The sequence below is a fragment of the Taudactylus pleione genome, unplaced genomic scaffold (assembly GCF_031769625.1).
Source record: "Taudactylus pleione unplaced genomic scaffold, aTauple2 ptg000289l, whole genome shotgun sequence".
Lineage (NCBI taxonomy): Eukaryota > Metazoa > Chordata > Amphibia > Anura > Myobatrachidae > Taudactylus > Taudactylus pleione.
Window position 1 is genome coordinate 5,233,338 of NW_028284691.1, and position 17,005 is coordinate 5,250,342.

The 17,005-nt window shown below is 45.3% G+C and overlaps 1 protein-coding gene across 1 annotated transcript in view; it reads right to left on the reverse strand.

The window, feature by feature from the left end:
• LOC148511946 (inter-alpha-trypsin inhibitor heavy chain H3-like) overlaps positions 1-17,005 on the reverse strand; it is a 342,978-nt gene that overhangs the window by 44,194 nt on the left and 281,779 nt on the right. Inside the window, exon 13 of the mRNA XM_088482498.1 lies at positions 1,926-2,065. Within this exon, the coding sequence (XP_088338624.1) occupies positions 1,926-2,065 (140 nt within the window). The remainder of the gene's footprint in view (positions 1-1,925; positions 2,066-17,005) is intronic.

A 17,005-nucleotide genomic window follows, 5' to 3' on the forward strand; every position in this document is an offset into this window, starting at 1 on the left:
AGTAGCCCCCCCGGTTGTAGTCCCCAGTAGTGCCTCACCCCCAGTAGAGCTCCCCCCAGTATTGGTGCCCCCAGTATTAGTAGTAGCTCCCCTCCAATAATGGTGCCCCCAGTAGTTGTAGTAGTAGTAGTATCTTCCCCCCACAGTAATGGTGCCCCCAGTAGTAGTATCTCTTCCCCCAGTAATGGTGCCCCCAGTAGTAGTAGTATCTTCCCCCCCAATAATGGTGCCCCCAGTAGTAGTAGTATCTCCCCCCGTTCCCCGTAGTGCAGACACACAAGTTACACAAAAAAAAATACACTTACCTGAATCCACGCTCCAGCTCCGGCCACTGCTCCCGCTGCACATCAATCCTCCCGGGCTGGCGCGCTTTTCATTACCCACTGCAGGAGCAGGAAGGGAGTCTGCTCTTGCAGTGGGCATGCAGCAGTCAATGAGAGTCTGTCTGACTCTCATTGGCTGCTGTTTAACACACACATCGCCGACAGCGCTGGCAGAGATGTGTGTGCAGCAGCAGCAGCCAATGAGAGTCTGTCTGACTCTCATTGGCTGCTGGTTAACACACACATCGCCGCGCTGGCGGTGATATGCGTGTTAGCACAGCCTGAGCCTGCCTGCCACCCTCCTCCTGGCGCTATTGGGCAAGTGCTCAGGGGGAGGAAAGGGGCTCGGCTGTTGAGCACAGGACTGGCGCTGGAAGCCTAGCACCAGTCCTGTGTAAATGTGTAGCGCTGACTGCATTCACCGCGGTCGGCGCTACACTGGCTAACTAGGGCGGGCCAGTACCGTGGCCGGCGTTGCCCCCCCCATGCCGCCGGTCCCACGGCGCCCAAGGCACGTGCCCCGCTCACCCTGCCCTAGTTACGCCACTGCAGCCAACACCAATCAGAAGGTATAACCGCAGCTCGTTGACGCGTACACAGCAGAAGCGGTTCCAGGTGCTGGCGGTAGGAGCCTGGGTGTATGTAAGAAGTGGTTCCAAATGCCGATAGTAGGAGTTTGTTGGTGGCAGCTAAATAACCGCCCACTGCGTAGTGGGTGGAGTCAGCGACAAGTAAGTCACTGACTGTAAGAGGGAATCCCTGATACCTCAAGGTCCAGTGGGGAACGAAAACGCAATCTGTGATGAGGTGGCGAGCTGAGGTCATACAGTCATAATACTTTTAAAATTAATGGAGGCACAATAGTTTAAGAACATTTAAACTGTGCTGAAAGGATTAATTAAATCACATATATTTTTAGTAACATTGTCCTTTTTTAACCTTTCAGTATAGTATATTTTTAATACAATATATTTATTAGCATTATTTATTAACATTTAGTTATATAGTGCCAGCTTAATTTGAGCATTGCAAATGAGAAAAAAACATGTCTGCGTAATAACAGACAGATAAAAAGGTAATAGGGCCCTGCAGGAAAGCTTGCCACCTATATATTTAGCTAAGCACTAAGCATATTTGAGAGTAGGCTTCTATACACATCCACAATAAAATGCAATATAAAAGGATATTAAATCTTTATAACATTTTTAGGGCTGAATCTTTTTTGCTGCTAACATTTCAAACAATTGAAAACGGTGACCCCGCGAGAGGTGGTGAATGAATGCAAGTAGTGAAAAAAGGTGAGAAGCCACATCTATCAAAGCTTTATTTTTTATTGTATTTATTTCTGTTAATAATCCTAGCTAAATAAAGTGCCAAGTAACATAATGTACCTATATTTACTATTGTATATTTGTTTCTGTTCTAGACATATACCTACAGCAGTTAGCCTATATGGTGTTATGCCTATTGATAGAGAAAGGGGGTGGAGGAGTGAATGCTGAAAGAGTAATTATTATAAATATAGTATTATTATTAATATAATTATTTAAATTAATCCATATGGTTAATTTATATATGTCCCCAATGAGTTAATGTATGTACCGTTTCTCCAGCAATTGCTGTATAGTGAGGTAAGCCCAGAGTCTTCTTGTGGAGTCACCAAAGGTGTCTTCCTTGCTTTTTCGCAGTCCATCCTTCTCTTGCAGTGTAACATTTTCTGTATATTTCAGGGTTTTATCGGCCTAACAAGAACATCAATTAGAGCAGAACACATTCAGTAGCGTGGAATATTATGCTGCAGTGTAACTACCATGCCTGCCCTCACACTTACATGCATACATACAGTACACAGATGTTGTGCCTCAATGTGCATGGATTACATGATATTCTCATATGCCCAGCAGGTTGTACAATATATGCACCATTCAGGGGATTGCAAACATCAATTATATCATCAATTATATTGTACTGCGCTTGAGTAGCAAAGGTTTCTTCCTTAAATTCTTGTGCAAGCCCTGAGCATTTTCCCTGAATCATACTTGCTGACAATATGACTGCCTCCTCTTGGAGGAGGAATCTAGGTCGGCACAGCGGGGGGTGGCAAGGGGTGTGGTGAGAGTTTGGGGGCGGAGTGGGGGTATGATTGCGTGATAGCCTTGTGCAGTGTAAAAGGTCCCTGTGGCTCGTTCCACTGCAACTGCCGCTGCTTGGAGAGAGAAGAGCTGTTACCTCGAGCATCGTGATGTTAGTGAGCTGGTGGGGGCTGGTACGTTGGAGATTAGCAGGCTGGGGGGGATCAAGAGACCGGACCACGGAGAAGAATAGCCTGAGATGGGAAACCGGGACACTGTAGCAGAGGAGCCTGCAGAAAGGGGGAGGGGGCACCGTAGCAGAGAAGCCGGAAGTCGGGGGGCGGATATGGACTTTGGGGGGTGTTCTGGCAGGGAACGCAGAGTGTAAAAGTATCAAGTAAAAGTATCACTTTTCCGAAAAGCAGCCTCCGCAGAAATAGCAGCTTTTCGGAAGTGATACTTTAGTGATGAAGGAATGATGAATAGGTCTGAATTTAACAATCAACTCGCAGCGAGTTCAAAACTACAGTATCACTACTTAAATTTTTAATATGATGAATATGGCCCTAAGTGAGGTGTGGACTGACCATGTCCTATTTCCGAGTGCCCCTGGCAATCAGTTAAATCTTTGAAACGAGGTAATTATATTATTCATGCTATGAAAAATTAGTTGGCAAATGGGACATGGATGAACTCAGATGATCAATATTTTTCTGCATATATTCACATAATCTCAGAACATTAATATTTTTCTGTATTCACATAGTCATATCTATGCTTAATATGCTTGCTATGTAGGTCCAGGGGCTGGCTGGCAACTTTTAGCCTGGGGGGCAAATGCATGCAGGCGGCCCTGGCAGAGCGGTAGCGTGTAGCCAGGGTGCCCGAAAAACATGTGTGCTATGGCGCCCTCCCCCCCTCAAGTGTTCCAGGGAGGAGGTGGGTCCATATGGGATTAATGTAAAGTAAAAATAAAGATTAGGAACAGCCCCGTCGTGGTGCCCATATGCAGTGCCCCCCTGTGGCCCAGGAGAGGATCCCCTTATGCAGGCCTCCAGTAGTGCCCCCAGTAGTGATCCACCTATGCAGTGCCCCTTATACAGTGCCCCCAGTAGTGGTCCCCCCTGTGCAGTGCCCCTTGTGCCCCCAGTAGTAAGCCTCTTATATAGTGCCCCCATTAGTGGTACCCCCTATGCAGTGCTCCTTATATAGTGCCCCCAGTAGCAGTCCACACCCCATGCAGTGCCCCCAATAGTGGTAACCCTTATGCAGTGCCCCTTAAATAGTGGCCCCAGTTGTAGTCTTCCCCCTATGCAGTACCCCCAGTATTGTCCTTTTTATAGAGCCCTCAGCAGTGGTCCCTCGATGCAGTGCCCCCAGTGGTAGTCCCCTCCCCCCTATGTAGTGCCCCTAGTAGTAGTCCCTTCCCCCCTATGCAGTGCCCCTAGTAGTTGTCCCCTCCCCTTGTAGTGCCCCTAGTAGTAGTAGTCCCCCCTTGTAATAGTAGTCCCCCCCTTGTAGTGCCCTCAGTAGTAGTCCCCCCAGTTGTAGTCCCCCCCTTGAAGTGCCCCCAATTATAATCCCCAGTAGTGGTCCCCCCTTGTAGTGCCCCCCCCTGTAGTGCCCCCAGTAGTGATCTCCCCCTTGTAGTACCCCCAGTAGTGGTCTCCCTCTTGTAGTGCCCCCAGTAGTAGTCCCTCCCTCTTGTAGTGCCCCCAGTCCAGTAGTGGTTCCCCCTTTGTAGTGCCAGCAGTAGTCCCCCCCCTTGTAGTGCCCCCAGTAGTAGTAGTCCCCCCTTGTATTGCCCCCATTAGTAGTAGTCCCCCCCTTGCAGTGCCTCCAGTAGTGGTTCCCACCTAGTGGTGCCCCCAGTAGTGGTCTCCCCCTTGTAGTGCCAGCCTCCCCCCCAGTAGACACACGTAGTAAAAAAAAAATCCACTCCTCCGTCTGTCCTTCCCGGGCATTATGGGAGAGATGTCATATGAGGTCATGACGCCTCTCCCATTGCCCACTGCGGGAGCCGGAAGATGGAGCGGCTCCTGCAGTGGGCGCAGTAGAAGCTAATGAGTCTGACAGACTCTCATTGGCTGCTGCTTACAACAAACACACAGCTGCCGGAGCCAGCGGCTGTGTGTTTGTCACTTGTGTAGCGCTGACCGAACTCCGTCTGGTCAGTGCTACACACGCGGTGCAGTCTGTGTCACAGTGACACACATGACGCTGCGGCCCGGGGGGCACATGGCACCCTGCCCCCCCCAGGCTAAAAGTTGCCAGCCCCTGCCCCCTGCACAGCCCGCCACTGTGTAGGTCTGTAATTTAAAAGAAGAGAAATGTATTAGTTTTCAAATTTCTAGTTTGCTGAGAGTAAAGGCCCATTCTGATGAGATATAGGTACATTCTAGAGTCTGTTTTTGTCTAAAAGAGCCCAGGCTAGTGAGCTGTCCAAAATGGAAGGCAACAATTTGTTTTTCTGTTTTGTATTAATTTATGGTACAGTATCAATATTACCATGCAGCTGGTGTCATGTATAATGTGGGTAAAGCTGAGCGCGGGCATACAGTATTTGTTTCCTTTTTTCATTAGAATTTTATTTTGCCTAGTGTTGTCATTGCTGCTGTCAATCAAGACTATATAAGGCTTATTAAGGTGTGGTCACAAGGCAGCTCCAGTCTGCACATTACCCACTGTAACTTGGAGGTGAGTGCATTTTAGATGGGATTTGATGATGTATGAAGCATTAATGTTAGTGTATGGACCTGCAGGCTTATATTATCAAAATATGAACAAAATCCCCATACATGGATAGGCGTGCGCATGGGGGGTGCCTGGTGTGCACAGGCAAACTCTAATGTCCAGCAAAGGTTTAAAAGAGACCTTAGGGATATATTGTTTCATTTAAATATCCCTTGCATTAACATCTTAGGTATACCTTTATATGGTTCTTTGGTTGCAGTGGGCTAGTGCAGATATTTACACTGGGTGTGATGAGTGAGAGCTACGGATGGCTGTTGGGGGTGTCGCTCTCACAACACAAATAGTTTGGTGATTTCTATGTTTGGTAATATTTATGTGAGATGGCTAATATGTTGCGTCACACACTGCATGCTTTATATGATTACCAGTGGCGTAACTATAAATTTTGCTCCCCCATGCCAAAAAAGTTTCAGGCCCCCCCCGCCCAAAGATCAAAAACACCCAAAGACGACGTTTAAGGTGTGTGGTTACATGATACAGCAACGTTCCTTACACATTATGACACACTAAGTAATGCCACTTATAACAGTGTGCCACACCGGAATGCCCCTTACAACACATTATGCCACACCGGAGTGCCCCTTACAACACATAATGCCACACAGCAATGCCCCTAACACATCCCACACAATAATGCCACATATAACACATAATGACATACAGTAAAGCGCTTATAACAAATTTATGCCATGCTGTAATGCCCCTATTTCACATTATGCCACACTGTAATGCCACATACAACAGATTATGCCACATACAACACATTATGCCACACAGTAATGCCCCTTACACATTATGCCACACAGTAATGCCTCTAATAGCACATTGTGCACACAGTAATGCCAAATACACATTATGCCAAACAGTAATGCCCATTACATCCCACCCTGACAGATCTACTTCACCAACCCTCCTATCTGCTCCTGCCAGTCCGTCACCTCAGCTCAAGACAGGTTGCACAGTTTTTATGTCCGTGTAGAACCAGATTATTGGGAACATAGTTTATAACCTGTAAACTGTGCATCAAATTAGTGCCCCTTATACAGTGCCCCCTGTAGTTGTGCCCCAAAATGCAATGCCCCCTATACTAGTGCCCCTTATGCAATGCCCCCTGTAATAGTGCCCCTTATGCAATGCCCCCTGTGGTAGTGCCCCTTATGCAATGCCCCCTGTGGTAGTGCCCCTTATGCAATGCCCCCTGTGGTAGTGCCCATTATGCAATGCCTCCTGTGGTAGTGCCCATTATGCAGGGCCCCCTGTGGTAGTGCCCATTATGCAGGGCCCCCTGTGGTAGTGCCCATTATGCAATGCCCCCTGTGGTAGTGCCCATTATGCAGGGCCCCCTGTGGTAGTGCCCCTTATGCAATGCCCCCTGTGGTAGTGCCCATTATGCAGGGCCCCCTGTGGTAGTGCCCATTATGCAGGGCCCCCTGTGGTAGTGCCCATTATGCAGGGCCCCCTGTGGTAGTGCCCATTAAAGTAGTGCCCCCTGTAGTGCCCCTTCTAGTAGTTAGCCCCCTGTAGTGCCCCTTCTAGTAGTTAGCCCCCTGTAGTGCCCCTTCTAGTAGTTAGCCCCCTGTAGTTAGCCCCCTGTAGTTAGCCCCCTGTAGTTGCTCCCCCCCTCCGTGCGCACACAAACAAACACACACACACAAAAGAAAAAAACACAAACACTTACCTTTATCCCCACTCCAGTGCTGCTGCCGTCCATCCCCCGGCGTCCGCGATCGCACCCCCTGCACCCTCCGTAGTTACTACTACTGCCCCCGTCACCCCCAAGCTACCCAGCGCCTCCAAGCCACAGCGGGGGCTGCGGGGGCAGTAGTTATGCCACTGATGATTACAAAGTTTCATATTGTTACATTGTAATGTGACAACTTGTTTATATACTATGTTCCATATGTTAAATATAGACTCTGCTGCCATTACCATAATGGTGGACTGTACTATAAAAATTAGGGGTTGGGTATGAAATCCCGGCTGTCGGGATGCCGCTGTTCAGAATACTGACAGCGGCATCCCGACAGCCATAAGAATGGCTGGTAAGTATTTTCCCTACTCTAACCTCCCACCCCGGTGCCTAAATCTACCCCCCCCTCCGTAGTGCCTAAACCTAACCTCCCCCTCCCCGCACCTTAAACCTAAGATCCTCTCCCCGTGCCTAAACCTAATTTCCCCCCCAGTGCCTAAAACTAACCTCCCCATCTCCGCACCCTAATCCTAACACTCCCTCCCCAGGGCCTAACCCTCCCCCTAATGCCTAACCTTAACCCCGTTACATAATGCTGACCTCCCCCTACATCCCGATACTTACCTTCGGGATGCAGACGGTTGGAATACTGGTGCCGGGATCCCGACTTGTCAGGATTTAGGCGCCGGCATTTAGACCATCTGCATCCTGCACGCCGGGATGCCGACTACATCCCAAAAATAAGATGTACTGTTGGTTGGGATCAGCCACTTTGTTCTGTGTTAACTGGTATGAATGCCGTTCAGTCGCTATTTTGCGCTGCTAGTTGCTTAAGAAAGAATTGCTTTCCAGTCTAATCATGTGGTTCTAAAGCACAAAAATTTTTTTATGCAAAAAGGGGTAACACGATGTAAGTTTAACAATTAAAGTAAAAAGTAATAAAATAAACAATAGTACAGCCAACACATACATGTGCGCACTGGTCCCAGTATACAGTCATTCAGTCCAGAAGTCTGTGATCGCAAAGAAGATGTCTGTACACTGGGGTCAGGACACAAGCCTATATACCTTACAGGTTTCAGAGTTAACAAAGGGACAAATTGACAGGTTTTCAATGGTTCTTGCTTCTGGTCAATCTGGTCATTGGTCAGTTCATACGGTGTCATCAGGGGTATGGCTCAGTCCTCCAACGGTCACATTGTGTAGCTTCCCACCGAAGAACTGGTTAAAACTGGTTACAACACTGCATACAAGTAATAACATTCTACTCAATAACTCCCTATCATCCATAACTAGCGGACGCATGATGCGACTTCTTTGCTGATAGAAACGGATGTCTGCAAATAAACAGGGATTTAGTATGATACCAAACATGACATGTCCACTGTATTCTGAACCTTAGATCTCTTTTGAGTACATCTCACATCATAATTATTAGCTAACAATACCTTTAATAACTCTGATTATTATCTATAATGTGTGGGAACCATTTTATACATATGCATTTGCATATGTGTGTCTGTGTGTGGGATTCGCATATGTGTGTCTGTGTATGTGTGTGTATGTGAATACATGTGTGCGTTCGCATTTGTGAACATTGGATTGCACCAACGCAAAGTAACTTGTCATCAGATTGTAGATGACTATTTCATCAGATAATAATTGTAAAGCGATCATACCCAATTTTGACTTTGACAGTCCACCCTTTGATAGCAAACATAACACTATCATATTCTATTCTTAATCTATTTAGTCAGACATAATAAATTATTATCTAATGTTCTATACAGTATGACACAATTGGTCATTGAACCATCAATAATGCACCTCAGGAAAGGGTAAAACAACCCTTATACGCACTCAGCGGATCTATAGGGGACCACTGGTAGGATGTGGGACCTCATCTGACCTATACAGGAAGTTTGGGGGAATTGAGACTACATTATCTATGATGTTTGATGTAACATTTACAATACATATTAAATATTACTAAGCCTATTCACATTTTATTATCTGATGGTACTTTCAATCTCAGGATTGTAATGCAGTTCATCATTATATTAGTGTATGTGTTATGTATGTTGATCATACAGGTGGTAAAAGAGAGAAAATTCAGTTTGGAGAGAATAATAACGATGTAATTTTCACAGTTCGAAATAAAAGTAATGAAAGGGCGGAAAAGTAACGGTCCTCTCCTGCTTCGCATATGTAGATGGAAAAAAACCTTGTTTGAGTGTATGTAAGGAAAAAAAAATCTTTCATATGTGAACCAAACCCTGTCCTAATTTTTTTTAAACATTTGGAATCAAAAGCCTATAATTGTTCCTATGATGTTATCTTCACCAACTGGGTTGAGGGCGCTCTTCTGGAGAGTTGTCATCTTGGACATCTGTTTTGGATGATCTGTATTCCATCCTTCCAATCTGTGTCCCGTCCTTCCAATCTGTGTCCCGTCCGAGTCATCTGCCACGAATATCGTCTGTCTGCAGCTAGGCTTCCTCAGCACCTAAATAAGAAATTGGGAGATATCAGTACTTTTGAATATCTCCATCTTTCCTACCAAATCTGACGTCTTGTCTTCCATCCGATCTGTCTGCAGTCTTCAGATATCCTGTTGTTGAATTGATTTGCCTACATGGACGAAAAATAGATTCTCCGAGAATTAGCAGTCCCTCCCCACCCACTTTGATAATTTAGAATTTTGTCTGCTCCATATTGGAGTTTTCAAAAATCACATATCATTAACATTGACGAGTGTTTACAGACTCAACTTTACATAGTTTTCTCCACTAGGTGGCATTCAAGATCCTACAATGCCTTTGTTTTTCTCATTTTCTATGAAAATCTCCAAAAAAAAATATCCCTAATCTGGGAAATTCTAAATTTCTAACCTTCAAATACCCATATAACACCCCCCCTTTTCTCCTGACAATAATCTGTGTATTAATTGTTGAGGAGAATCAGAGAAGTCTTGGGCTCTATGATACACTTTGACCTGCATTCCGATGTTCAGAGAAAATAGAAAGAAATGTTAGTATACATAATACAGGCATGTCAATATGTAACTAATTCTTATCTATTCTAAACATACAAACTGTTAATAGATATACCCAATTACTTATTAGTAATCATCCTGTGGAACATGTTTAAATATAAGACCATTTTAAAACAACCTTAAAATGTATTATTTCATTGAAAACCATAGTAATTCCAGGCATTACCACCTCTGCTGGGAAATGGATGTGTATTTCGCCTTCTACAACTCCTCCTCCTAGGCCGTGTGAGTGTCCCTACTGGCCACAAGAGGTAAACATCAAAATTACAACAGGTGTTTTTGAGAAAAACAAAAACTTACATTCCACTGTGTTATTGTTACTGCAACAATTTAAAACAGCATGATCATATGCATATTTTTTTGATCTATGGCAATCCCCCTGTTCTGGTGAATGAAACCTCCACCATTGGGTTATCCATAATACCTACATCACAATTTAGCAAGATTTTACAGGGATTTATAAACACAAAAAATATCACGTTTGTGTCTGCTACTAACAATTACTTGGGATCTCTAAAACTATTTCTTATGAACTGTTGCCACTTGCAACAGTTCCGATTTCATTTCACATATGTCACTTCATAGGATATACACAGTATTTTCAGGTATTAATATTTCCAAGATCCTACAAAAAGGACCTTGTACACCCATCTTTCAATTCATATGAACTTGGTCAGGGGTTGCAATACTTACTTTCTACCACTAAGGGAATTTTGGAAGCCTTTACTCCGATATACATATTTATACCATTATACTTTCTTAAGAACAATTGCATATACCATAAACATTGCTATAAGCATAAAGGTTAAACCCATTATCACCTGTAGTCATACCCTAAGGCAGGGCATTTCTACCCATTGGCCAGGATGGCACTCACCAGGGGCACCGACCAAAGGGGGGGTGCCACCCGGCAGTGCCACCAGTAGCCAAGGGGTGGACAAGTCCCTCGGCCCCACAAGTGTAGGGCAGACCGCAATGAGAGCGGTCTGCCCTACATAGTTTACAAACAGACAGCAGCCAGCAGCGGCTGTGTGTTTGTAATAGCAGCCAGCTAATGAGAGTCATACAGACTCTCATTAGCTGCTGCGTCGTCCGCGGAGGGAGCCGGCAGGAGCTCACTCATGAGCTCCGTGTTCCGGCTCTCCCCGAAGCATGTGACGGGAGAGACGTCATACATCATGACATTTCTCCCATGCAAGAGAAGAGCGGGCCGGGACTCAGACAGCGGCGGTCGCGTCAGGAACGGGGACCAGGTAAGTTTTTTTTGTTCTTTGTGTGTGTGTGTAAGCCTGGCACTACGGGGGGGGCACTGAAGTAGGGGGTGTCTGCTACTGGGGCACTTTATGGGGGGGTGCCCGCTACTGTATTGGGGTGGCCACTACTGGGGGCAATGTATGGAGGGTGGCCACTACTGGGGGCAATTTATGGGGGTTGGCCACTACTGGGAGCACTGTATGGGGTGGCCACTACTGGGGGCACTGTATAGGGGGTCTACAACTGGGGGCATTGTATAGGGGACTACTACTGGGTTCTATTACTGGGGGCACTGTATAGGGGGGACTACTACTGGGTACTATTACTGGGGCACTGTACAGGGGGGACTACTACTGGGTACTATTACTGGGGCAATGTATAGGGGACTACTACTGGGGTCTACTACTGTTGGCACTGTATAGGGGGGACTACTACTGGGGGCAATGCAGCATAGGGGTGATTATTACTGGGGGCACTGTATAGGGGGCTACTACTGGGGGCAATGCAGCATAGGGGGGATTACTACTGTGGGCACTGTATAGGAGGGCTGCTACTGGGGGCAATGCAGCATAGGGGGGATTACTACTGGGGGATTACTACTAGGGGCACTGCATAAGGGGGCACCAGTACATTACATTGCCAGGGGCGCTTGGATCCCTAGATACACCCCTGCCCTAAGGACGTATCCTTATTTACTGCAGTAATGACAAATCCAGATTTCTTTATTTCTGCTTTTCATATGATATCTCTACTTCTAAGGAATATCCCATGTCCAACGTTCTGAGTATTATGCATATCACATTGTTCATCAATATCTATAATGTTACATATATCGCTGTCTAAAAATCATATTTCCTGCAGTCATATATACTTACCACCTGACCTGTTTACCTTTATTACAGAATTCGCCGACTTGTGATTCAGTCTTTTTCAGCCATTATGCTTACCAGTATATATAGAATGACTATTACAGGACTCGTTGCAAACCTGTCATATGATCCAATTAATCATATGCTGCTTAGCAATACATCACCTGATTCTAAGCCTCACACCGGTGTTACCTATATACCTGTCACAGAATTGAATAAATGGGTTAAACACAAATACCTCCCTTTGCGAGTTCCTTAATCTATCTACAGAAATCTATATCTATCTGAGTTATGACTAGTGTACAGGGTCAGACTGAGCCATAGGGGTACAGGAAACCTCCGGTGGTCCCCACTGTTCCATTCTGATACTGCTGGTGTATTACTTTTTCCTGTCTGTACCACTACAGACCCCAGACACGTGTCGTCATCGCTATTCTATATATGTATAGCGACCGAAGCTTCATGTGAGCTAAACATGCCAGCTTTCACAGGGCCTATAGCCACCTTTATATTCCTTGACAAGATACATCAAGTTCCTGATTATCTTAAACAATGTATTATGTATATTACGCAAACCTTCAAATCATACTCAGTGATAACTGCAATATTATATGTGGTTTACATGCGATCTAATACACAGATAATACAGTATAACATACCACATGTTATAACTTACTCAGAATTGAATTTCTTAACTTAAAATAAATCTATAAACTGCTGTAATGCAAGGATTTTTCAGAAGTACATACAAACTACACACAGAAAATGTTCATATAAACTGCACACAGATGAGCACATACAAACTCCACACCGAATTGTTTTACAAACTGCACACAGATGAGTAAAAACTATACACAGAAGACTTTCATATGCGGCACATACAAACTCAACACAGAAAACCAAGGTCATGTGTATAGCACAAATTAACCTCAATACTCCTGTATTGAAGCCATGTGTGTGTTCAGTAATGCTCATATGACACAGATCCCTGTTTTCTGAGATTGTGTGTAAACCCCCCTTTGTGCACAACCAGACATTGGGAACAACAGAAGGTAATAAATGCAAATCATAATTCACATTGGTGCTGAATTCTAGCTCCTGTGTAAATCATGATTGTTCATAACAAACATCATAAAATTTGCCAATTGTAATGTTTGTGACATTCTCAGAACACACCACCTTGGAAAACACCTGCAATAGGTAAAATACTTTTACCATCACTAAATTAATTTAGAATTTTCATTCAATATATATATATTAGGGGTGTGCACCGGCCACTTTTCGTGTTTTGTGTTTTGGTTTTGGATCTGGATCTTTCTTCGTGTTTTGGATCTGGATTGGTTTTGCCAAAACCACCCTTCCGTGTTTTGGGTTCTGGGTTTTGTGTTTTGGATCTGTATTTTTTTGAAAAAAAGCATAAAAACAGCTAAAATCACAGAATTTGTAGGTTTTTCTGCTCCTATGCTATTATTAACCTCAATAACCTTAATTTCCACTCATTTCCAGTCTATTCTGAACACCTCACACCTCACAATAGTGTTTTTATGTCCAAAAGGTTGCACCGAGGTAGCTGGATGACTATGCTAAGCGACACGAGTGGGCGGCACAAACACGTGACCCATCTAGGCGTGAAACTGCAGTGGCAGACAGGATGGCAGTTTGAAAAACTAGGCCCCAAACTGTACATAATGCAAAGAAAAAAAAGAGGTGCAAGATGGAATTGTCCTTGGGCCCTCCCACCCACCCTTATGTTGTATAAACAGGACATGCACACTTTAACAAACCAATCATTTCAGCGCCAGGGTCTGCCACACAACTGTGGCTGAAATGATTGGTTCGTTTGGGCCCCCACAAAACAAGCTGGCAATTAATCTGTCCCTGCACAAACTGGCTCTACAGAGGCAAGATGTCATCCTCATCCTCCTCATCCACCGATTCCTCACCCTCTTCAGTGTGTACATCCTCATCCTCATCCTCACAGAGTATTAATTCATCCCTGCTGGAACCACAGGTCCCTCTGTACGTTCTGGAGGCTGGTCTCCCTGGAAGAGTTGATAATTCATTTTATGAACATCATCTTCTCCACATTTTGTGGAAGCAACCTCCTACGCCTTTCGCTGACAAGGTTCCCGGCTGCACTAAACACTCTTTCGGAGTACACACTGGAGGGGGGGCAACTCAGGTAAAATAGAGCCAGTTTGTACAGGGACCTCCAAATTGCTTCTTTTTTCTGCCAGTACAGGTACAGACTGTCTGACATGCCTACTTGGATGCTGTCACCGATGTAATCCTTTAACAGACAGACGCACGCTTGTCGCTGCTGCTTTGAGGATGCAAGTGCGGCTACAGCCCACACAATTCACAAAGACAGAAAAAAGAATATTTTTATTGTTTGTGTAGCACACTTTGAGGGTGTCACCACCCTTTAACAGACAGACGCACGCTTGTCGCTGCTGCTTTGAGGATGCAAGTGCGGCTACAGCCCACACAATTCACAAAGACAGAAAAAAGAAGAAGAATATTTTTATTGTTTGTGTAGCACACTTTGAGGGTGTCACCACCCTTTAACAGACAGACGCACGCTTGTCACTGCAGCTTTAAGGATGCAGGTGCGGCTACAGCCCACACAATTCACAAAGACAGAAAAAAGAAGAATATTTTTATTGTTTGTGTAGCACACTTTGACGGTGTCACCACCCTTTAACAGACAGACGCACGCTTGTCGCTGCTGCTTTGAGGATGCAAGTGCGGCTACATCGCACACAAGTCACAAACACATTAAAATTTTTATTTTATTTTTTGGAGCACTTTGAGAGTTACAACACCCTTTAACAGACAGACGCACGCTTGTCGCTGCTGCTTTGAGGATGCAAGTGCGGCTACAGCCCACACAATTCACAAAGACAGAAAAAAAAAGAACAATATTTTAATTGTTTGTGTAGCACACTTTGAGGGTGTCACCACCCTTTAACAGACAGACGCACGCTTGTCGCTGCTGCTTTGAGGATGCTGGTGGAATCTAGATGGGATTTGGAACCGAGGACACACTACCTCCATCAATTGTCTAAATCCCACTGCACTAATGGCGGATACCGGACGCACGTCTAACACCAACATAGCAGTCAAGGCCTCAGTTATACGTTTTGCTTCAGGATGACTGCTGTCGTAATTCATCCTCATCGCTAGGGACTGTTGGAGGGTCAATTGTTTAGTAAAAGTAGTGATGTTCCTACTTCCTCTCTGGGATGATGAACAACTCCCAGCAGCAGCAACAGCACTAGGAGGAAGTGGTTCTTGATCTTTCCCTATTTTATTTTTATCGGAGAAAGTTTGGTCCTCCATTTATGATATATACGTGCGGCTAAAGCGCACACAAACACAGAAAATATTTTTTTATTTTTGCTGGAGAGTAGTGCACTTTGTGGGTTACACCACCCTTTAAGAAATGAGCCAGCCGGCTCTTTACTTATGGGACACAGGCGCACGCTTGGCGCTGCTCCTTTGTTGATGCACGTGCAGCCACAGTGCACACAAGTCACAAACACAGAAAATATATATTTTTTTGTTTTGGAGTGTACTTTGGGGGTTACAGAACCCTTTAACGGTCAAGCCAGCCGGCCCTTTACTTATGACACAGGCGCACGCTTGGCACTACTTTGTTGATGCACGTGCGGCTACTGCGCACACAATTCACAAACACAGAAAATAATTTTTTTTTTGGTTTGGACTGGAGTGTACTTTCGGGGGTTACAGCACCCTTTAACGGTCTAGCCAGCCGGCCCTTTACTTATGACACAGGCGCACGCTTGGCACTACTTTGTTGATGCACGTGCGGCTACTGCGCACACAATTCACAAACACAGAAAATAATTTTTTTTTTGGTTTGGACTGGAGTGTACTTTCGGGGGTTACAGCACCCTTAACGGTCAAGCCAGCCGGCCCTTTACTTATGACACAGGCGCACGCTTGGCACTACTTTGTTGATGCACGTGCGGCTACTGCGCACACAATTCACAAACACAGAAAATAATTTTTTTTTTGGTTTGGACTGGAGTGTACTTTCGGGGGTTACAGCACCCTTAACGGTCAAGCCAGCCGGCCCTTTACTTATGACACAGGCGCACGCTTGGCACTACTTTGTTGATGCACGTGCGGCTACTGCGCACACAATTCACAAACACAGAAAATAATTTTTTTTTTGGTTTGGACTGGAGTGTACTTTGGGGGTTACAGCACCCTTTAACGGTCAAGCCAGCCGGCCCTTTACTTATGACACAGGCGCACGCTTGGCACTACTTTGTTGATGCACATGCGGCTACTGCGCACACAATTCACAAACACAGAAAATAATTTTTTTTTTGGTTTGGACTGGAGTGTACTTTCGGGGGTTACAGCACCCTTAACGGTCAAGCCAGCCGGCCCTTTACTTATGACACAGGCGCACGCTTGGCACTACTTTGTTGATGCACGTGCGGCTACTGCGCACACAATTCACAAACACAGAAAATAATTTTTTTTTTGGTTTGGACTGGAGTGTACTTTCGGGGGTTACAGCACCCTTAACGGTCAAGCCAGCCGGCCCTTTACTTATGACACAGGCGCTCGCTTGGCACTACTTTGTTGATGCACGTGCGGCTACTGCGCACACAATTCACAAACACAGAAAATATTTTTTTTTTTGGTTTGGACTGGAGTGTACTTTCGGGGGTTACAGCACCCTTAACGGTCAAGCCAGCCGGCCCTTTACTTATGACACAGGCGCACGCTTGGCACTACTTTGTTGATGCACGTGCGGCTACTGCGCACACAATTCACAAACACAGAAAATATATTATTTTTTTAGCACTTGGGGGGAGCACCCCTGATGGACAGAGCACCCCCTGGACAACACTACAGCACCCCTTTAGGACTGGGACACTGCACAGGACTTTGGAGTGGACACAGCCCCTATTGAGAACTGACTGCACAACACAGTCCAGCCAGCCCCT